At 36.5% G+C, this 23,288-nt stretch overlaps 1 protein-coding gene across 16 annotated transcripts in view; it reads right to left on the bottom strand.

Moving 5' to 3' along the window:
- MBNL1 (muscleblind like splicing regulator 1) overlaps window positions 1-23,288 on the bottom strand; it is a 177,091-nt gene that overhangs the window by 129,169 nt on the left and 24,634 nt on the right. For 12 of the 16 annotated variants that reach the window (XM_068546104.1, XM_068546111.1, XM_068546113.1 and 9 more), the window contains exon 2: window positions 15,379-16,367. The exons of 3 other annotated variants lie outside the window; for them this stretch is intronic. In XM_068546104.1, the coding sequence (XP_068402205.1) occupies window positions 15,379-15,552 (174 nt within the window). In that variant the 5' untranslated portion in view covers window positions 15,553-16,367. Of the gene's footprint in view, window positions 1-15,378; window positions 16,368-16,573; window positions 16,805-23,288 lie in introns of those variants that run through there. One more of the 16 variants, XM_068546105.1, reaches the window with a different exon arrangement.

Raw genomic sequence — 23,288 nt, 5'->3', positions numbered from 1 at the left:
CCCAAAATGTGAGCACCTACACACACATACACATCCCACTTGCTATTTCTACATATATCCAATAATATGCGATTTCAATATGAAACCATTCTTAAAAAGAAGTGACTTTTTCTCAATAAAATGTGAGCATCTAAGGGTGTTAGCTCCCTTGATTTTTAAACGAAATAGAGGGGGGAAATCCCAGCTTTTACACATCTGCTAACTAAATATCAATTGACCATTTAATGCCAGGAAGGACTTACTGCACAATTTTTGGCATCTTCTAAAATGCTGAAGGGACTTCCCTGGTTACGCAGTGGTTAAGAATCCGCCTGCCAACGCAGGGGACACGGGTTCAATCCCTGGTCCGGGAAGATCCCACATGCCGAGGAGCAACTAGGCCCGTGCGCCACAACTACTGAGCCTGCGCTCTAGAGCCCGCAAGCCACATCTACTGAGCCCACACGCCACAACTACTGAGCCTGCACGCCTGGAGCCCGTGCTCCGCAACAGGAGAAGCCACCGCAATGAGAAGCCAGCGCACCACAACGAAGAGTAGCCCTCACTCGCGGCAAATAGAGAAAGCCCGCATGCAGCAACGAAGACTCAACGCAACCAATAAATAAACAAATAAGCAAATAATTTTTTTAAATGCTGAAAACAAATTTTATGTTTCCTGCCTTCAGAGGTCCTCCTGTACTTTCTCCTAATTGTTTCACAACATGTTAAAAGCCTAAATAGCCAACTCAGTTAAACAGGCCACAAGCATCTCCTTCAAACATATTTGATCCTCTTTCAACATCAAGTAATACAATTAACTCATTGCCACATACTAAATCAATACACAGCAGAACAGAATGGGCAATAATCAATAGCCTTAACAAGAAGGCAGTGGCATGGCTCAATAAATAAAACAGTAAGCGCACAACTCATATCCAGAATTAGAATATAACAAAATTTATACACAACTGCAAAGGAAAACCCAGAGCTAGCTACAGGAAACTACTAGGCTATACTAGCCCTGAAAAGACAATAAAATCAGGGAGCTGGGGCATTCTTCCCCATTTGCTGCAAAAAGTATATACTCTCATTTCTAACTAAAATAAAAAAGTCTCAAGCTTGTGAATTAGGCCAGCATCGTTAAATATCTTGAAGCAAAAGAGACCATTTTACTGAGCTAGAATTGGATTCCTATCAATTCTGGGTAATATGAAAGGGGGAAAAATGAGGACGTGATAAATGGAATATCTTGGACTTGGATGCTCCTTTACACCTTTGAGGAAGTTAAGTGGTAGATATTTTACCAACTAAGTAAGTTTATACAGGTATAAAAAGAACAAAGTAGGGATAGTGCAAATCATGAAAAAATAGACTTTAATATCTAACCTTCTAGTCTGTGCAGGTACTTTACTGAATAAACATTAATTTTATTTTTGAAACAAAGTCCTAGGTGAGTCTTTTAGGAAGAAATTTACATAAATAATATACTATTTGAAATATCAAATGTGAATTACTTATTTTAGGCCAACACAGAGCTAAAGAGGCATTAGTTTTAAATGAAATTAAATTTGGAACAGATGGTTACAACCACTTTTCCAATCATGGATAACTGCATTTATGAAATGGGTTTTTAGGCACAGACAATGATATAAATACTGACTTATTTTATTAATACTACCCCAGTGAGCTTAAAGTCAAGTGGTACACATGCTAGAGGTTAAGAGATGTTTTCTCTTGATAACAGGTAAATGAATAAGCTAGTATGTGATAATGCAGAAAAAAGTCATCTTTAAATCTTTAAATAATGGATAAACACCTGTAGTACAGTATGCAAAATAATGCGACATTTCTTCTGACATAAGGAAAGTTCTTCTCTTAAGGGGAAGATACCTTAGACTGAATTCCAGCATTCAGACAAGAACACCAGGAACAGCTAGCTACTAGGTATGAAGTGTTTACACTGAGAGAGAGGTTGCATGGAATGACCTATATTACGTAAATGATCTCACTGAATCCTCACGAACATTCAAAGCAGGTATCATTAGTCTCATTTTATGGAGAAGGAAACTGAGACTTCGGGAGGTAAAGTGATTGGCACAAAGTCACTAGGAAGTGACTGATGGAATCAAACCCATATCCAGCTGCATTCATGGTTTTGGCTCTTAACCAGGTCTTACTCTTTGCCATGAAAAGTTTTTTACTTACACATTTTTGAATATGGCTTTTTGCAATTACTCTGCAGATGCTACTTAGAGTAAAAACTCCAAGGTAGCATTGGGACTAAGTGAAAACCATCAGTGGCTACATTCTCATTACTCCTGGCACCGATATATTTGCTATAAAATAATATTTTATTGTAAATTTCATCCCAAGGAAAAGAGCAAAGAGGCCAATCTAGACACTCAGAAAACACCAAGAGGAAAAAAAAAAAAAAAAGCAAAACTATAGCTAAAGCAAACTAATGAAGAAAATGCCCAGAGAAATGAAATCAAAGGACAAGGAGGACCAGCATTCTGGTATACTCACCTTTCCCTGGGATCAATTTGGTTCTGAACACAAAATAAGTTTTACTTCCATACCAAGTTTGAGTTTATATATCAAAAACAATTTTGTTAACAACATTTCTAACTGGCTGTTTGACTAAACTGATGCATTCAAGGAAATGGCCAAGAGGCACTGAGTTTCTAATCGTTTAAGGAAAGGATCCTTCTAACACTAGCTATTGAAGTTAAAGGTTTTCTTTTCCCTTTTGTCCAAGCTATCATTCGTCCAAATGAAAAGCTCTGTGAGGATAATTATATGTTTCTCATAGAGCATTTTCAGTCATATAATGAACACTAATATTTGGATACCTCTTTTAAAAGTCCAATTTAAACTAATATTTACTGAATACCCATTAAGCCCAGGAATTTGACGTCCTTAAATCCATGTTTTTCTGAGAGCAAACATGCTCTTTTTGTCATATCATGAACAAAATGCAAACAGTGATTCTTATATTTAGTCATTTTTATTTCAATTACAAATAATGCAAAAGTCTTAAAAACAATGTCATAAGCTATTTTAAAATTAAATATTCATGTGAAAAACCTTTCCTCTTACTAAAGATAAGTACTATACAAATATACAAAGAGTTAAATTACCTTCTAAAATATTATTCCTAGCTAATTTTTAAAATACAATCTTAAAAGTTAGCATAAATACTTAAGTGTGACATACAACAGGAAGACGTATTATATAAATCATTGTCAAAGAGGTGGGTGAATGGTTTAATCTAGATTTTAATTTCATATAGTATAACTTACAAAGACTTAGAAAGGCTTAAGCACAGTTTTTTGTTTCCAGTATTATTATAAATGCCCAGTGAAACTCATGAAATATGAAGGAACTCTCACCCATTTAAAAAAAAAATGCCTCATGGTTCTATGCATTAGAAAAATATCAATTATACTACTTCCTTGAATAAGAAAGGATATTCTATTTTATGCAAAAAAAAAATCATAAGGATAATTATGTAATGAAAACCTCCTTATCTGGTACCCCATACTTCACTTCCAAGCTTTGTCTTAGAATACTGAAACTCTTATTTGTTTTTTTCTCAGAACAGCCTATTATTCTGATTTTCTATACTGTTTCCAGTCTGGCATGACTTTCAAAATTCTTCCTGACCTAAGTTTTAGATTCTCTATATTATCAAACTTCTAGTTAAAATTTACTATAAATTTTCCATTTTAAATTTAAAAAAAAAAACCTTATTAGTGATTATTCAGGGATGTTTTTCTGAATTAAGAAAAAGTGTGAGTGATCACGTTTTAAAAAGTATAGTTGTCTTTGGGGCTTCCCTGGTGGCGCAGTGGTTGAGAATCTGCCTTCCAATGCAGGGGACACGGGTTCGAGCCCTGGTCTGGGAAGATCCCACATGCCGCGGAGCAACTAGGCCCGTGAGCCACAACTACTGAGCCTGCGCGTCTGGAGCCTGTGCTCCGCAACAATAGAGGCCGCAACAATAGAGGCCGCGATAGTGAGAGGCCCGCGCATCGCGATGAAGAGTGGCCCCCACTTGCCACAATTAGAGAAAGCCCTCGCACAGAAACGAAGACCCAACACAGCCATAAATAAATTAATTAATTAATTTTTAAAAAAAATGAAATCATTTAAAAAAAAAAAAAGTATAGTTGTCTTAAATTCAGGCAATTTCAGTGACTCAACAAATATGCCTAAGTATGTCTGTCACTCTAATGTGCAGACTCACTAATAATTAACACTATATTTTTGTATGCATAAGATCGCTGTGTAGTGCTTCCTAACACTTTGTCAGCTTAAACAAGTTAAACTCAGAGCATAGGCTCTAAAGACAGGCTGCCTGTATTGAATCCCAGTTTGACCACTTCCTGGCGATGCAAACTTGCATAGGTTACTTAATCTTTCTGAGCCTCATCATTTTATATAATCAACAGATGATGATCAAAGCAGGGGAGTAAACTTAACCATTTCTATGTGTTACCTAAAAATCAATCTGATTCAGGTTTATCTTGCTAAATTTTGGAATATGATGGGTCTAGTATAAATCTCTTACCATGTAAACACACTCTACTAATACAAGCACACAGTTTCTCTAGCAGTACACATAACCAGAGCTGAAATTCATCTGCTCTTCCCACACTGACTACTTAACGGTTTCCAAGTTTTTCATGACAAACCTCTCAGACATACACAAGGACATTTAAATGCCTACTTACATTTTACGTGGGCAAATTTGTGTTCCACTGGGACATTTTAATATTAAAGAATAGAAGAGTTAAAACAATGTTTTATTATTCTATGATCATTTTAATCTTCATTATACTTCTCAGAAGCTGTAGTCTATCAACAACCTAACAGGCTCTGTGTGTTATTCACCCACTGCCTATTGCAATGTCAGGTACATAGCAGGTAATAAATGATGAAAAAGGGAGGAAGAATGGATTATTTTCCATTAATTGAGATGCAGAAGTGGCAAATACTTTGGTCTGCAATTTTTAAAATTCCTAACCATTCAGTATAAAAATATGTGTTTGGGGTGAAAATCTCTCCTCCAGCATTATTCATCCTTAAGGGAAATACAGAAGCCAAAAGTAGCCAATAAAGAGTCTAAAAAATAGTAATAATAATTTTGCATTTCTCACCATGCATACTTAACCCACTATATGTATGTTACATGTTAAGCTACTATATGTTAATCATAGTTTAAAGGTTGGGGGGAAGCTACTTAAATAGACTCCACCATGCAAAAACTTGCAATGTAGATGACTCTTCTTCAATGTGGATATGACTTTTAGTTTACCTGAGTTTAAGATGAGTTTGTTTTTTGTTTCTGGAGTGTTCTTTTATATATTGAGTATTCTTATGTGTACATTTGTCTTCAATTTGTTACTGTGCTATGATTCATGGAAGGCAATATCTGGCAGTAAAATTTCATAATAGTGAAAAACTTTTAATAAATAAAATCATGATGATAATCTTTTCTCATGGCTAGATTTAGATTTCATTAGTTTCCACTTAGCCATGAAGAGATATGAGATAATGTGAAGAAAGTTCATTCAGAACACAGATCTTTCTTAACAGGATTCTTTATAAATAAATGAATTCTTTAGTTATTTCGTTCTTCATGGTTCATTTCTCAGTTGCCTCCCTTAAAGAATTGTTTTATGAAAAGCAATGTCGTCTACCAAAGAGGAATCTTATTTTGGGCATGATAAATTTGGTTCTGTTTTTCTCTAAAACCTTTTTTTTTTTGTTTTTTAACTTGGCCCATTTGGTAAGCTAACACTGTTTAGTTATAAAAGCTTCCTGGGACTGGAAGATGTTACTAGACTTATTTTCAGTCTATGAACGATTTTAGAATATTAGATGAGCAAAGATATCTGAAAGCAAATTATCGTCTGAATGCAGTAACATGGAAAAGAATGAATTACAGATGTAATTTATCCGTCATGAGCAGATCCTAAACACTGATTATGTCCGTGCTTGTGCAGAAAATTGAAAATGATAGAAAAGCTTCCCAGCTTTTCTAACTTTAATTTTCCATGTTTTACTTTATGTAATTTACTGTCAACTATTAACAGCAGATGCTTCCTGCCTTATTTGAGAATAGCCTGGAATTAAGTATAAGCGATTCTGAGAACCAGAAGCCTCCACACCAAGTCTGAATTTTATGCAGAGAAATAAATTCTCAGTTAAGATGCCTGGGGCCGTATGGGGTCTTGAGAAAACAGTTTTTGGATCTCAATAAATAGTGAGTCTCAATCTAACATGAACTGCAATTAAAATATAAATATTGTTGAATAAATTGAGATAGCATCAGGGACCTCCCTGGCGGTCCAGTGGTTAAGACTTTGCCTTCCAATGCAGGGGGTGCGGGTTCGATCCCTGGTCAGGGAGCTGAGATCCCACATGCCGCACGGCCAAAAAACCAAAACAGAAAACAGAAGCAAATTCAATAAAGCCTTTAAAAATGGTCCACGTCAAAAAAGTCTTAAATAAAGAAAGAAAAAAAAAAAAACTGAGATAGCATCAGAAGAATCCTTCTGAGCCTAAAATTGTTATCTAGGGTTAAAATATAGGTGGTTCCCAATAGACCAACGGTGATGCAGGGAGAGCTGCCCCAGCCTGGTGGCCTGTGGCTATGGGAACTCTCTTACCGGGAATTCCCTCTAGTTCTTCTCTTTCTACTTGTGGTCTCAGAATTAGTAGTTGTGAGAGGGAAGGGAGGGGAAAAAAAGGAAAGATAAACCACCAGACACATTTCTCTCTCTCTTCCTTAAGTTTCTCTTTCACCGACCCTCCAATTGCTACGGAGAAGTTCCACCTCTGAACTCTACCACCACCACCTAATATACTGGTCTCCCTGTTAGCAATTTGCCCCTGGAGGGCTGTGTTTTTAATATCTGCCTTTCTAAAGTTTGACACAGGAAGTGTTTAAGTTATACTCCTTGAATTGTGAAATCCCCACCCCCTATCACCTCCTAAATGTCTTTCTTCTCATATCTGGTTCTTTATTGCTGATCCCTTGACTATATCCTATGATAAAATGGCCAGAAAACAAAAACAAAAAAAATCTTCGTTTGATATTTTCACTATGCACCTATTTTTCCCCATTTCTACTAGTAGTCAGAAAGAAACGGTATCAAAACAAAGCTACACTTTTGATAATTTTAGAAAGGAAAGAGAATGGGAAGAAGCTGTTCATCAATATGAAGTTCCACAGTGGACCAGACTCAGAACCAAAAAGCTATACATTTGAAAAGGAAGCAGGTTGAGACCTTAGCAAAAAAGAAAGGTTACTTGGAAGACATATTAACAAAAAAAGTCATCCCACCCAGGGGAAGCTTTTGACATAGCCCCTCATTCCATACCCTGTCTTTAGTCCCTATGATTCTGAGACACTGCCCTATTGAAAGCCAGCTCTGGGGCACAGGAGCAGCCCAAACATAGAGCTGAGGAAACCTCTCGCACCGGCTTGCAGATAGTGTCCGGGAGTTTGGGAAAGGCTACCTTCCCTGCATTAGGCCCGGATGAATTTCCGGAGCCCCCAAACTGAAACTTGAAATGTATTTTTCCCATTGAAACAGTTTAACAAAAGCAGTTGGGGGTCTATGACACTAATATCACTTAAGATGTATGACGGGATAGTACTCATAATGTTTCTGGGGAGCCTCCTGGGTTTAATTAATAATCAGAGTGTCCAGGGTACTCTTTGTACTGGACTATGTAATTCAAGCATCCTATGGGTTACTTAGGCTTCCCAGGGCTGGACTAATGACTTAACCACACTGCTTCTGTGGAAAAATGCTTTCTAAACAATTAAAACTTTGGAATATGTTTTTTTTAATACATTGGGGGACAGCTACATAGTTTATACAGTGACTCCTTAAGGTGATTAATTTAAAATGTTTTTCCTACATGGCCATACATTTAAAACAAATATATAATCTTTGAAAGTTGGTGGAAGCATTCTTGATGCTATTTTGTGTTCACTCACTGATTCATTTGTTGACTTAAAATATAATGTTTTGAGTATTTACTGCTTTAGGCCCTATGCTGTGAATCTGCCTGGAAAATTAATTTTTATTCTTAAGCACTGCTGTTCAGGTATTTTCTTTGCTGAATCCTTGGGATGTGGATATGTAAATTAAGAAGCAATGTTTTACAGGGAAGTGGTTAAAAGTGCAGGCTGTGAAATTAGGTTACCAGGCTTGGAGTCCACATTTTACTGGGTGCATGACCTTAAGTGGACATCACTTAACTTCTCTGTACTTCAGTGTGACCATCTGAGAGACGGCAGTGATACCAGTAACTCTTCAAAGAGTTTATGTGAGGACTAAGTACTATGAAAAAATTAAAAGCACTGAAAATACTGACCAGCATAAAATAATTTTCAATAAATATTAACTCATTTTATTTTGCTTCATGCAGAGGAAATAAAGTATATTTGCAGAAGAAGCAGAAATAGGCATCAGAGTAACTACAGATTCTTTTGTCGAAATCATTGAGACCTGTTTTTTATGACATACATTCCTGTTATATTCCAGTTATAAATATATAACTGTTTATATAAGTATGCACTGGCAACAGGAAAATTTTAAAAATAAAGAAAGCAATTTTTAAATTCTGTATTAGTAAAAATCAATGCATTTGTGATATGCCATATTTTATTGACTAAATATATCATGATTTGAAAGGAAAAAAAAAAAAAAGGCAACTCTAGTTAACGAAGACAGGAAAAGTGAGGACAGGTTTGCCAAGATAAGAAGATACAAGTTTCTCTTCAGAAGTGATCTCCCCTCATACCCAGATGCTTTTCAGGGAGAGATACTTGATTCTGGAAGTTTTCTGGGGGGAAAAAAATCTCGCTAACTCCCAGCCCAGTAACTGCCCTCCTGAACATCCATTTCCCCCTTTCTACCTAAACTACCCAGAGGCATGGTTTCAATCAGGGCGACAGTTAAGTACATAGTTTCCAGCTATCCTTGCTGCCAATGAGAAACCAGGATGAATCACTGGGTGAAGCTTAGAGGACTTTTGCTAAAAGGAGCCTAAGCGGGCTGGGCTGTGGCCTCTTTTGCCCATGCTTCTTCCTGCTTTCTGGAATGCAGATGTGGTGGCTGGCACTGCAGTGGCCATCTTGCAAGTTTTAAATAAACCTATGGTTGGAAGTCATGTGCTCCCGAGGACCTAAGGGTGAAGAAACCTAAGTTCTAGTGACTGTGGAGTCATCACATGGGCCTGGACAACCTACTGAAATATAAACCCTTAATTTGTTTATGCCTCATGCTGGGGAGGAAAGGTGTCTCTGTTACTCAATACTGAATAATATTCCCTTAAAGACAAAACATAATAATAATCCCTTAAAGACAAAACATCTAAATCATTTCTGTATGACTCCAGAGAGAAATATAAAAAGGGATCAGAACCAACAGATCTGAAGCTGGGCAGTTAGAAAGCTGGAAAGAACTCAGGGATAACACAAGAAGAAGAATACCGGTCAGACACGGCCAAGGCCCAAAGGTATCCAGGAGACAGCCTTTCAATCAAATGATAATGTATAGGGGATTATAACTATCAGTATTTTTAAAACACAAGTCCTTATAATATAGAAAGTTTTATCTCTAACAACAAATCAAACTATCTCAAAGTGAAAATCTTTCAAAAATGTGCCAAAAGAGTATAAATAATGCTGTAGGTGATGTTCATTTGATGTTTTCTGTATAAGAAATACAGTATTAGATAAAAACTCTGTAGTTGTTTATCATAAATAAATATTAGAATAAGATGTCCTCACCAGGATTATTCTTAAGGTGAAATTCACCAAGAAATCACTATTCTAACAATCTGTTATACTTCAAGCAACTAAGTATTTCTAACAAGCCTTTCCAGTTGCTTTTACTGAAATTTCTGTGTATTAATAACTATCATCAGGGCTAAATCACAGACCATCTACTTAGTTATCCATTTCCACTGACATAATTTTTGGCCTTGTTAACATAGAAATTGCTCCCTTATCTACAAGCACAAAATGTTGTTTCTGCTGAAGTTTAAAAAAAAAAAAAAAAAAAAACACTCAAAATTTGCTCAATAGGATATCTTTGTAAGAAAATAAGAAGCTTTGTCTAAGTCTGTGGGAAGGCAGAGACATTGCTCAGCATGAAAGGTAACAGATTAGCGATGTTGATAGCTGAAATCCTCTACTTATCCTTGGCAAGGAAAATGACAGGATAAGCTTCCCAAACTAGGTCCCTAGGTGTCTGTGCTGAGTCTGAGAAACATTCAATTTCTCACCTCTCACGTGAACCGGGCACATGTCACACACTTCCTGAATACAAGATTTACACCACGCTGCATAGGCTCTTTTAAGTCAGTAATAGCCGTCAGCAACGGCCTTGTACGCGGAATTGCTTTGAGGCCATTCGTGGAATCAGAATTTTGTGTACGTTTAGAAGTCTGAGTTACAATTAAAGTTTGAACTCGATTATAAGTGCCACATTGCTTTAGGTTTAAATTGTTTTTAGTTTGCCACTCACAAAAATTGAAGCAAGGTTTAATGTGAAAAAGAAAAAATAGAAGCAGTGTACCATAATCTTCTGAAGGAAAAAAAAACTAGTTCTAGAATTAGTGCCTTAGGTATCATGATTCAAAACACGGCTTGAAATTTGTCCAAAAGTTTAAAAATCTTTACTCCTTTAAAAAATATTATCCTAAAAAAATGTCTAACCATAGAATACAAATAGGTAAATGAATAAAGTTGTAAGTATTACCAAAGCAGCTGCGGCTACTGAGAATTTCATTAAAGAAAGGTTTGTGTCAGAGTTGATGACATTACACCTGGCTCATTCACAGGGTGTTCTTTACAAAGTTGTGACGTTTCTGCTTAGAAAATACAATTTGAACTTTCATATGATACACAATGCTACACAAGTTATGCTAATAGTTCATCTCCTAAATCATTAGGGGGAAATGAGGAAGTCCTGTGTCAACCTGTCACTGAAAGACACATTGAATATGTACCTACAGAGTTACATGTACATACAATACTCTGTCAGAGTTTTCATATCACATGGGAGATGCCCTTAGCAAAACAACAAACAACAATGAAATGCTAGGTAAAAGTTATTCCAATTAGGAGCCTACTAGATCAAAGTTTTAATTCAAAAGTAGATGTTTAGCCTGCAATTTGCAGATACCATTTTGTCAGGATTATCAGCTGAACTGGTTTAAAAGATATTATGGAAAGACTATGCTGGGACTTAGAGCAGGAACAACACAGGCAATTGTTAAATTGAAGATAAACTGTGCTAACAATGGAAGGAAGATCTTCTAAAATGTAACTGTAAATACCTTGAGACCACTTTATTATGTCCAGTTATGTCACCCTATCCCCACATAACCATCTGGAGACTTGGTTTATCTGCGTTATTAACTGTGAGTTTTCTAGTTGCTCATTTACCTGGATGTTTACCTATTTGTGTGTCTTCTAATAGCTGATTTTATTACTTCATATATTCTGCTAAGTCTTCAGAGGCACTTTAAATGTGTTTGTTCATGCCCTTGATTCCACACTACTTTGCAGTGGAATCTGGTCTCTGATGTGTCTATGATAAATTTGATCAGCTGGGCTATCTATATACACAAACATGTATAACAGTGAAATGAACAATTAGTTATCTTAAACAAAATTGCCTAATTTGATAAGAGAACAAGGTACTAAACTTTTCAAAGGTAAAAAGTTTGCTAGATTTTTGGAAAATAGATAGTAAACATAAAGGTTATATTTCTCCTCCCACAGCCCCTGAAAAATAAATGGATATTTGAAAAAGAAGAATTCAACAAGCAAGTCTCTTTCTGCTGCTCACAAGATGAAAGCTTATTTTTTGATAATATAAGTAACTTGGTATAACATTAAAATACAGTCTGTAGGCTTTCTTTATATCAACTACTTAATTTTAGTTAAGAGACTATTATTGAAGAAAATAGGTAACTTGCCATTAACGACTCTTTGAATCATCATTCCTGAAACATAATATTCTAATAGCATCTTATACTGCTGACATTTTTCTTTTGATATTTTTCTCTTTTGGTATCCCTTTCATAAGCCATAAGGAAAAAAAAAAAATCCTCTCCAGCATTAACTAAAACACCTTTTCTAATGTTCAGTATTTCTGAAGTAATAAAACACTCACATCTATAATCCGTGAGCAATTTAATTCTCAATATGAATATACTCTTAGACTGTTGGAAATTAAGACTGCAAGTGCCAAAGCAAAATTAAGGGAGAAAAATTAAGTGCTTAAAATATTGTTTAATTTATAAATGATAACTCATTATTACATCTTTTGTTCTTTCTTACTGCTATCATTCTATTTCAGTATATACATATGTACATATATTCCTCATTATTATATATTCTCATTTTACTTAGCAACACATTTATTGTGATGCAGAATTCTAGGTTTTCACGTAGTAAATGCATCTAATTATTTAAACTTTAAAATCACCAATATGCAACTAAAAGACTATCAGCTGATTTTCTTCCTATTCCCTTTAGTAACATGCCAATTGATTTCTTTTACATAAATACTTTCTTGAACTGTTTGACTTCTGTTTTTAATGAAATGAATTCTCCGCCTCTATGTAGAAGTCTGCTATAAACCTAAGTCACCTGGGAGCCTGGCCAAAGTCTGAAACAGCACAGCTGAAGGGTACAGCCATTTCCCAGGGTCCTCTCAGAGAGTATTTGGTTTGCTTTCCTAACTTGCTAAAAATAGTAGATTACACAGGCTACCTCCATCTCAGGGCTCAAGAACTCACAAAAGGCTGGACTATGGATTGTAGCAATATATAGAACACATTTTATTAAAGAAGTCAGGATATTACAAGTTTTCTAAATTCCTTCCGTTTACTCTCTGAAACAATACAAATGATCTAGCGGTTACTGGCATGGAAACCTCATAATGCTCCCAAATTTCAGAACTTCAGGCATGAGTCATAGAGTTACTTTAACTGTTTTAGAATATGTTTTTGATCTATTTTAGCCACAAAATTGAACACAGCAAGACTACTATCTAAAAGGTGGGATTCTGAATACTCCTATCAAGAATCACATGTGTTAGTTACAAACATACACACATATATATGAAACATGGCTTTTTGAAACATGAATACTTAATTACACATTCAAATTTTTTACAATTAATTCTTAACATAGTTCACTAACGTTTAAGGAGCTGTTGTTCTGGGGATGAAGTGCCACCAGAAATAAACCTGTGTTTATTTTTTCCCTGTTACTTAAATCAAAATATCTTACCACATTTTAGACACTATAAATTAAATTTCAGTTTCTCTTAGAAAGACAAAGAATATGGACAACGTTTGCACTGATTAGCTGCGACAACAAGCTGATTTCAGAAGTAAATTCAAAATCTTGAAATTATTTGTTATTAAAAAAAAAAGTCCTTGATGTTGATGTGGCAGTTGAATCCTGTTAACCACACAGCATGTCATTAAGCAATGCTGCTGCTTTACTCAAAGGGGGACTGTTCTATGGCCACAAGTGAGCAGCAACTAAAAAAATATTTTGAGATGGAAAAATAGCGACTGAATTTTAATGTTTCACAATGTTTCCAAATGCTGTGAAAGCAGGTCTTCTGTGAAACCACTCAGTGTCACAGCCAAGTTTAAGGTCCTTCATTTTGCAGTTACCAGTGCACCATCAACAGTCTGTGGGATTAAAAATTGGATTTACTAGTAATTGGGTCAAAACAGGGTTACTTATGGACACAGCTGGTTGGTTACCGACAAGTGTAATTAGCCCTTTGCCCCTCATTTTATGGGTCCCAGTCTCTAATTACACCTAAATTCAGTTGGCAGGAATTTAGGAAGACACAGTCACGAGGTACAACCACTGTGCCCTTCATCGATGCCTTTCAAAGGAAAGGAAAAAAAAGGCCCAGTGGTAATTTATAACTCTTGTTTATTGATCTTTAGCACTATGACACTAAGAACAATCTAACACTATAAGGTATCTTTGTTGTCGTTAATACCTTTTTTTATATTCTACTTTGAAGATAATATCCTTGAGTCTTTGGTGAAACTTTAGCAAAGTGAGCTGCACAAACTGGACCAAGAAGCAATTTACTGAAATAGTTAACTCACAAGTTAACTCATAACATTGGGGTGAGTTATGAGTTAACTTACATGTTAACTATTTCAGTTAATTCACCCCTGTGGTATTAAAGAAAGGTTACTGTAGCACTATTTTTTTTCTTTTTGCAAAAGACAAAATGGATCTATGAAACTTTCACTTTTCTATAGATGTTGAAATAACAGTGACTCCCCTCTCCAAGGTTCAAAGAGTGAATTAAACCAGCACATTAATATTCAAAGGCAGTTCATTAAACCAAGTATGTAGAGAGTACCCAGGAATCTTCACACTTCTAGTCGACCTTGCACATCAAAATTAAGACATGTATGCTATCTTTTAAAAGACCCACTTTCAAACGTGATACCTGAAATACGAACCCAATGACATTTTTGAATGTCGAAATATACTAAAGTGAACTTGTTGGTATTATGGTGCCCACAAAAGCTAACTTTTAACACCTCTAGCTGAGACTGTTACAAATAAAAACATAATAATCAGGAGGTAACAAAAAATAAACTGCTAAGTTACTTCACATTAGAATTTTAGAAACTTAAAAAATCCAATTAATACTACTACTCAAGCATTTCTACTGAATTATAAAAGTCACATTCAACAAAGTTTATGCCTCTGATAGGGTACTGTGGCAGCAGCTCAGAACCTTACTTCTAGTTATGTTTTCCACAACATGCATTGCTTCTGGCCTTAAAATAATATGCTCATACAACAAAAAGGAACTCCATAATGTCAAAACATTAATATAAAAAGTCTACCCAAGTTTAGCTGACAAAATCTGCTATACTTTTACAACAGTACAGCACGTTTTCAAACAAGCAAAAACAAATCATCCGCATTCAGCTAGTGCCATGGCCTTGTATATAATCTATGCACATGCTAACACACACATGTATCTACATTTACTATTCCTATAGATAGGCGCTGACTTAGCTATTACTAAGTAAAAAGTAGGCTGACACCTTCTGCTCTAGAAAAAAAAAAAAAATCACAGCATTAAAGGACGGAGAAAGTTATTCATAACAAAGAAAGTTTGGCCAGACTTGGTTCTATTGCTTCTCAGTAAAGTCCCCCACCTCAACATCATCAAGAACACACCGTATAACTAAAACTATTAACACAGCAATCCATAATTCCAAACTCAGTGGACTGTATATCCATATCCCCTTTATTCAATTATTTCATATCCTTAAAATAATATAATATTTACTCACTTTCAATGAATCAAAGCAGGCGATTACTCGTCCATTTTCAACTTGGCAGCTTTTCGAAGGATGTGCAAATTTACATTCCGTGTCTGGCCGTGAGCAAGTCCCCCTTTGGAACTCTCTACATACTTCCAGTGTTAGCCATTTTGTGTCCCGAATTGGTGTGACACTAACAGCCATGTTTAGATTTTACAGGTAGTTAAAATTTTCAGTGAAACCAACAAACCCAACCCCCCCCCAAAAAAAACAGTAACAACCAAAAAAAGAAAAAACTGAACTAATAAAACTGTAAAATGATGATGAAAATGTCTCCTCCAAAATACTTTTCCCCCACTCCCTGCTTTAAAAGTACATGGAAAATTGTGTTGTCAATATCAAGGAAAAGATCTCCCACTAGAAATTCACAGCATGAAACTGTTAATTCAAAGAGGTTTTGGTTTTTAGAGAAATACTAGGATCGTAAGTAGATGAACGTTTAAAAGTAGGGCCTCGAATCAGCCTTGTGCCCTCAGTAACCCCTTCCCAGTGCCAATTTGGAGCCCAAAATGCAAGCATGAAAACGTGGCAGACCCTTTGACACCGAATTTCCAAGCTGCTTTCAGCAAAGTTGTCTGAAAGGGAATCTCCTCACAGCTGAATTTGCAATGGAGTTTGGTGATGCAATCGGTATTGATTAGTTTGGCATAGACAGATGCAGCAGTTTAGAGCAAAATCGAGAAAATGATTTTTTTTTTTTCCTCCTTGATTTCCTGGCAGAAGATATCTTACTTTTTCAGCAAACTTTTCTCTTAAAACTAAAGCAGCCTAGGGCAATGCCAGATACTTAGAGCTTTTCTCTTGATTATAAGTAGAAATGGGGGTGTCTGGGCTAGAGGTGGAGGGTGGATGTGCTGTCGTCACAGTCTAGCTGGCAGCAAGCAAGGCAAAAGCAGAGACTGCTCTAGAAGCGGTTCCAAGCAGCAGAGACGTCAGGAAAGGCACTTCTTAGTACCAACCTGTAGAAAAAAGAGATAGGTTAAGATTTACTAAGTAGCTCTTCACTGACGTCCTACAGTATCACAACCTTGCCATGTGCTACCAGACTAAGTAGTATTCAAGTCAGCCTCTCTCTCTCCCTCTCTTACACACTCACACACACACACACACACTCTCTCTCTCTCTCTCACACACACACACACACACACACACACACAATACTTACAGTGAGGCATACTGCAGCCAGCCATCGTAGATTTATTAAAAAAAGGGGCCGTTTCCCCTTGTGAAGCAATGCATGATAGAGAGATAACCAATCACAGATAGTGTTGCAGCAATATTCTGGGCAGAAAGCCAATAGTGTGGGTTGTCTTATGAAAGGTCGCGCCTGTCAGACGTTCATTACTATGCTATAAGCACAGAAAATGTCCATCAGATGTGACTTATTCCACTGCAAGAGGACGAGCATGTGGGTTTTGAATTTACCCAACATGCAGTTAGTGGACTAAACCATGTTAGTTTCAAAACAGCTTCTCAAACAAGTCCAAGCACTTGAAGATCATTATCAGGAAATAAAAAGCAAGGTTTAAAAACTGCAGCTGACTTCCAAGCTGCTCTCCCTCCGGCTCTGCGCAGGCACGGGCACTGAACAGCCTGCTCCTGCTGTCCTGACACGTGAATAAAAAAGGAAAGGGGTGTTTACAAATGGTACATTCTCCTGACCTATCCAATTCACTTCCTTCTACAGCCCAAGTCCTGCCCCCTCCACTGAAAGCGGCACTCATACTGTAAAACTATTCCATTCAGCCGGCAGACACTTTGTCAATATATCACAGGCAGGCGAGATATGAACAAAAGCATCCTTTATTCTAACATTTTTTAAGCAGAAGTTGAGGTCATGTGGGGAAAATAAGGAGCGCAGTGTTGTCAGTGTGGCTGGCAAATGTGAAGTCAACCTCAAGGGAGAAAGTGATTCCATCGCAGAAACATTAAATATTAAGTGAACAATTTGATTTGGGCAACATGATGCACTTCAGAGGTACGAATGAAGCTGGAGGGTAGGAGCTGGGGGGGATCCCCTATTGCCTAACGATCTATTAACTCAGACTGCTCTCTATAGCGGGGCATTTTTGCTTTTAACAACTTACTTTCTCTTTCAATCTGGATGGAAAAACTTTCAGAAAATGCTCAGTAGTTACAGAAACAAAAGCATACATTTTCCCCCCCCATTCTGAATGCTACCAAAGAAAACAAGGCTTTAATAACTCTAAAAGTTTCACACTCTAAAGAGCAATGACACAGTATAATAAATAGTGTTAGGTTACACTTCTTCAAGGGCCAAAAATGGCCAACTGGCGTATAATATATTTATAATTTGGAAATTAGAATACAGAATATGAATACGAATATATATACATACATACATATACATAAACCATGGATATCTAGCCGAAATTTTAAAAATTTATTTGAGAACTAATACTGTCATTCTTAACATTAATTTTTTAAAAACTACCAGATACTAGGTTTAGAAAATATTGTAGTAGTAAGACTACAACTTTTGGAAAGATTAAAAAAAAAAAAAGAAAAAAAACAACTCATACTGATGCTCCAGAAATATTTTTGTTTTTAAAAAATTGTCCGGTCCTAATTCCTGGTTCTGTAAAAACAAAGCCAAGTTGGTCACGAACTCTTAAGATTCATCCACCTTCCTTAACGTTTACTCTGCATTCAAAATTTCTCAACTTCTTCATGCCTTGCGTGTATGTACCACATCTGTGGTCAACATCTCTTTTGTCTTTCTGGAATCTTCAAGAGCTTCACCTGCAACCGTTACCTCCTTTAGAAGCTGCCTAACATGTCACTTCTTCCAAGAAGCTTTCAAGATGTCACTTCCTCCGTCTCCAGCCACCCATATATTAACACTGTCTCCTTCCAATTACCTCCTCTCCCCTATACAGTGTTTTATTTGCTTACATGACTGACCCACTAGCCTAATGTTCCCAAGGACAGAAACAATCTTACTCATCTCAGTAACCCTAAGTGCCTGGCTTAGGGATGGAGAACAGATGGGGCTCCGTAAACGGTGGCAAATTAAATGATCGATTTTACGTGCGAACTGGAATTAACTTTACAGCACATAAATACATAAACACATGCAGGAACACACCCATATAAACAAATAGGAACACACACCTGAAAACACACACACACACACACACACACACACACACACACTCCTTGTTGCCTCTATAAATTTCTATATTCCAGGGTCACTCAGGCCTCCCACTGTCTAGGAATCCTCCCCCTGGCCCTGGACAGCTCCCTCTCACACTCCAGCTCTTCTAAAACTTCATTACTCTCAAGTCCCTCCTCCTCCATGTTGCTCTCACTACCAACAGTAGATGATCTTATATGTCACAAATATTTCATAGTAAAAATAGTGGCCCTCAGGCATGAACTCTCTCTCACCTTCCCACCACCCATCTTTAAGCTCTCTCTCTGTAATCTTTCTTCTCCGTCTCCCGGGAGCTTTCCTTTCTCCGGCCCAAGGTTAGGCTGCCACCTTAACTGGCTCCTTCTCAAGACTTCTTTCCCTCTAAACTCCCTCTCTATAGGAACATCTGCCTTTCCTACAATTCCTTCTCTGAGCCCTCAAAGTGCTGAAGAAGCTCTAAACTAGAAGGGGTGGCACAGCAGGAGGAAGGGGACATTGCCTCGTTACACATCACCTCTCCCTAATGCTCTTAATCCATCCTTCCCAAACAAACGTCTGAAGAGTCATCTACACGTGCTATTTTCCTGCTTCTCCTCCATTCGCGTTTGAATCTGTATCAGTGAAACCTCCATAACTATTACTTTACTGCTCAGCGACAGTCGTCAATGCTCCCAACAAAGCCAAATCCAAAGACTACACATAGTCCCTTGTCATTACTTGACCTCTAACAGCCCGTACAACTCCCTCTTTCTTGCCCTCTTCTCCTTGTCTTGAATTGACACATTTTATCTTTTTGGTTTCTCCCAGCACGCACCTCTATCCTCCCTGGGAGAGAGGAGCTGTGAGGGAACTGCCCAAGGTTCTTGGCATATGTCCTACTGTTGTGAGCTCCTGGGACTTGTTACATGCTTACCCTTTGTTTGGTTTGACACATACTTCTTCACCCCTTCAACTTGGCAAATCCCTTCTCCTTGTTTAAACTGCTATTCAAATATCACCTTCTGTAGAAGGCTGGGCCAACTCTGATAAACATTATTCCCTTTCAGAATATTCTCAGTACTTTCTATCTCTTGGTACTTTTGCCCCCAAGGTCATGAACTCCATGACAAGAGAGTGTATTACCATTTTTTTTAAACCCAGTCCCTGGAACATAACAGATGTTCTTGAAATGTTTACTAAAAGAATAGGTTTTATTCAACCTACTAGGAATAAACATGTTTATGAGAATGTGTGTCCAATTCAGAGGAAAATTTCATCATGATCTATGGGATCTAAACAATATGAGGAAAGACAATGGTACCATTAGAAATATCTTCACTGCTTCCTGGTTATGTCTAAATACAACTACAAAATTAATTTCTAGGGTTGATTATTTTTCCTTTCTACAATGTTACAGATTTAGTCCCACTCAAGTACAAAATATACTTCAATTACTAAAATGCTTATAAATGGGTGTCCTGATTATTTATATTTTCTGTAGCAGAGAAATCCTATTTACATCAAAAAGTATCACTGAAAGAATTACAGATATGTATTTGTAAGCTGAAAATACTATTATAAAATGTATTAGGCAAGGACGATAATCAAAACATTTATAATTAGCCACGTATGGACAAGTGAGCAATCAGATAGGACACCGACCTTTATGAAATAGTCCAGCTGCACCTGATAATGTGTTCCAGCCTTTGATACAGGGCACTGGGAGTAACAAACTCAACCTTTATCCTCAAAATTGGTTTGACTAAATTGCCGATATCAGAATACTGTCTTGTAACCTTTTTATTTTTCTTTATTGAAACACAAGAATTTCAGAGGAGACTAGAAATCTTCATAACTGAGTGCTTTGATAAAATAAGATTTTATAGGATTTTGGTCAATACTTCAAATGGCAATGGATTTTTGTTCTACAGATAGAGACAATGTTTAAAAGTGTATGGGTATTGTTCAGATTGCAGGAATTCTTGCAAACATATTTGCCCTAAAAATATGTGTTGTTTGTAAATAATTACTGAAAGAAATACTTCTACTGTAAAGATATTTACTAATAGGTAAATTGCTTCCGAGGTAAATTTTTGACCGATATTTCAACGTATTATAATAAACCTCCCTGAACAAAAACAAACAAAAGAAATGATTGGGGAATACAACCGTTTTTCAGTGAGAATCAAACTTTTAAAAACCTGCATAACAACAAGCCCTCTTTTACCTGTTAATCAAATTTGAAACACTAAACTGTAGAGTTTCTCCTATCATGTGACATGTTCTACAAACAGGCATATTCTTCCCAAGAACCAAGACCAATTTCTCCTTGAGTGATATCAGAATTCACATGTATTTTCTACTTTAAGATAAGAGGAGATAAATAGAAAGGAAAAGAAGAAAATGTAAAGATAGAGGAAAAGAAACCAAAAACAGGATAAAGTTTAAAAAGAAAAAAAAAAAAAACCATGGGGAATTACAAATAATTACTCTTACAGCAATTGATATATATATTAGCATTAAACTAACAGTGGATGGTTTCATATAAATATCTATTTAAGGGTTGCATATATTCTGCAGTAAAGGATAAACAGACACGTACAAGGTATAAGACTAAAATTCTGTTTTGGAGAACTGGATAGCCTCTATAAGCAAGGTTAAATTTCTTAGTCACATATGTTTACTAATCATTTCAGTTCTTCTGAACCAAATATAGGCCGATTGGTTCTATTACATGCCAGAGTAGTTAGCTGGGAACTTGGGGGACTTTTTCATAGCTTTTGATTTTGAAATAAGTTACATATTGAGGAAGTTAACTTAGTAATTATTTGAGGTTTTTTTTACTTACTAAGGGAAGTTTCAATCTAACTGGAAGAGATGGCTGACTTTGCTGTGTACGTTTGGAGCTGACAAGAAGAAGCTCCTCGTCCAAAACAGTTAACTTTTCCCCCTGGCTCACTGGTGTCGACAAGTCCATAATTAGCAATGCGTTACTTTAGTAAACTAAGTTAGCTCACAGTACAATTTTGCTCACGGCTTGTCCCAAATATTAACAGACATTTCAGTAAACAAACAACTCACTAAGCATTTCTGGAGGCTGTATAGTTTTTTCTCTACTCACTAAGGTACTAAATAGAGTAACAAAGTTATTTATTACGTGGGAAAAACTGTGGTCTGAATGGGTTAATGCAATCTTCAGCAGTATTCAACTCCATATAACAAAAAGCTGACATCAGTGTTTCTCAGTGAGGGGTAAGCACACTAGTGGTAGCACCCATGGCGATTTTAAGTGATGCAGAAACAACATAATTTTAATAGATGCATCGGAATGCTAAAACAAGTTTGTCAAGCCTGTGGATATTATAACTTAGGAAGAGGCTAAAGATAATAAAAAGAATTTAAAGAATAAGACTAAGTAAATCTATTGGTAAAAATCATGAAGGAGATATGCAAATGCTGAAGTTTTAGAAACACTGCTGAGAAAAAAAGATAACTTTCAACCACAAATCCCCTGGAATGGCACAGCGATGGGCAACGTGGCCTACTGGTCTGACGCTCTGCACTGTGTTTTGGGTGACAAGCTGCTAGCAAGGAAAGTAAGATTATGTTTACCAACTCAAATAAGTAATCGAAGGTCTATCAAAGCATTCCTTTAAAATTCTGATAGGTTTGATTACCTAATCATCAAGTGGTCTCTTATTGAAGGATATTGAAGGAGTGTTGGTGAGGTGATGCACTACTGCTGAAGATTTGAATTCCAAAAGCAACTAACTAAACTGTACTCAAATTAGAAAATGACTCCTGTCCCTTAAGTATTTACATTTAAGACAAAATGAAACATGAAGCCTCTACTCAGACAATGATTAAAAAGTGAATTCTGAATTGAGTCCTATATCAGGCAAAATTTTAAAACTTAAAAGACATAAGAAGACAAATATCAGAAAGACTCACTGCATTTTGTAGACTGAGCCACTAGTTTTGTTCCTAACTGTGCCTTCTTCCAGGCCCTACAGCAAAGTTATCTTCCTAGAAGCTTTTCCTGCCCTCTGTCAAAAGTATCCAAACCTTCTGTTACTCTCAACACCAGCCCAGACTTGCCAGCCCCTTATCCTGCTTTATTCTTCTTCACAACACTTGTTAGTATCTGGCATAATACTACGTACCTATTTCACTATCTGCTTATGAGACACAGTTTAAAACACTGAGATGCCACCTTTATAGCTGAATAAAAACACCAGCAAACGCCACTCTTTGGAAAGAGCAAAGGCAGTGAAGTTAACATAGAACCATATTTATACACCTCCTTCATTGTGAAGTTGATGGAAGTTTTGTTTTGTTTTTTAATCCACGGAATAATCTGAAACAGTTACACGTGGCTTTGCAAATTTACAACATGTAAATAATTATCTGTGAATTTCTGACAGAATCAGTCTTCAATTCTGGCAAAAGAAGGGAAAATTTGCTTTTTTTTTCTGATGATATTCAAACGGGCAGTCTTTTAACATTTCCCTCTACTCCACGAGAAAGTATAATAACACTACGAATGTTACTTTATCATTCTTCAAGATGAAATACTAATCCTATTTAGTGTTTTATTTATTCTGTATATTACCCAAAGAAGTTGTTATCTTGCTAGGCTTAGGTAGTCATTTCTGATCTGTCCATGTCATTTAATATTTCAAAATAATAATTAGGAAGTCAGAACACAAGACTACAATAAAATTAACAATGTTGATATGTGCTC

This window comes from Eschrichtius robustus, chromosome 6 (assembly GCF_028021215.1).
Source record: "Eschrichtius robustus isolate mEscRob2 chromosome 6, mEscRob2.pri, whole genome shotgun sequence".
Lineage (NCBI taxonomy): Eukaryota > Metazoa > Chordata > Mammalia > Artiodactyla > Eschrichtiidae > Eschrichtius > Eschrichtius robustus.
This window is presented reverse-complemented; position numbering and strand designations above follow the sequence as displayed.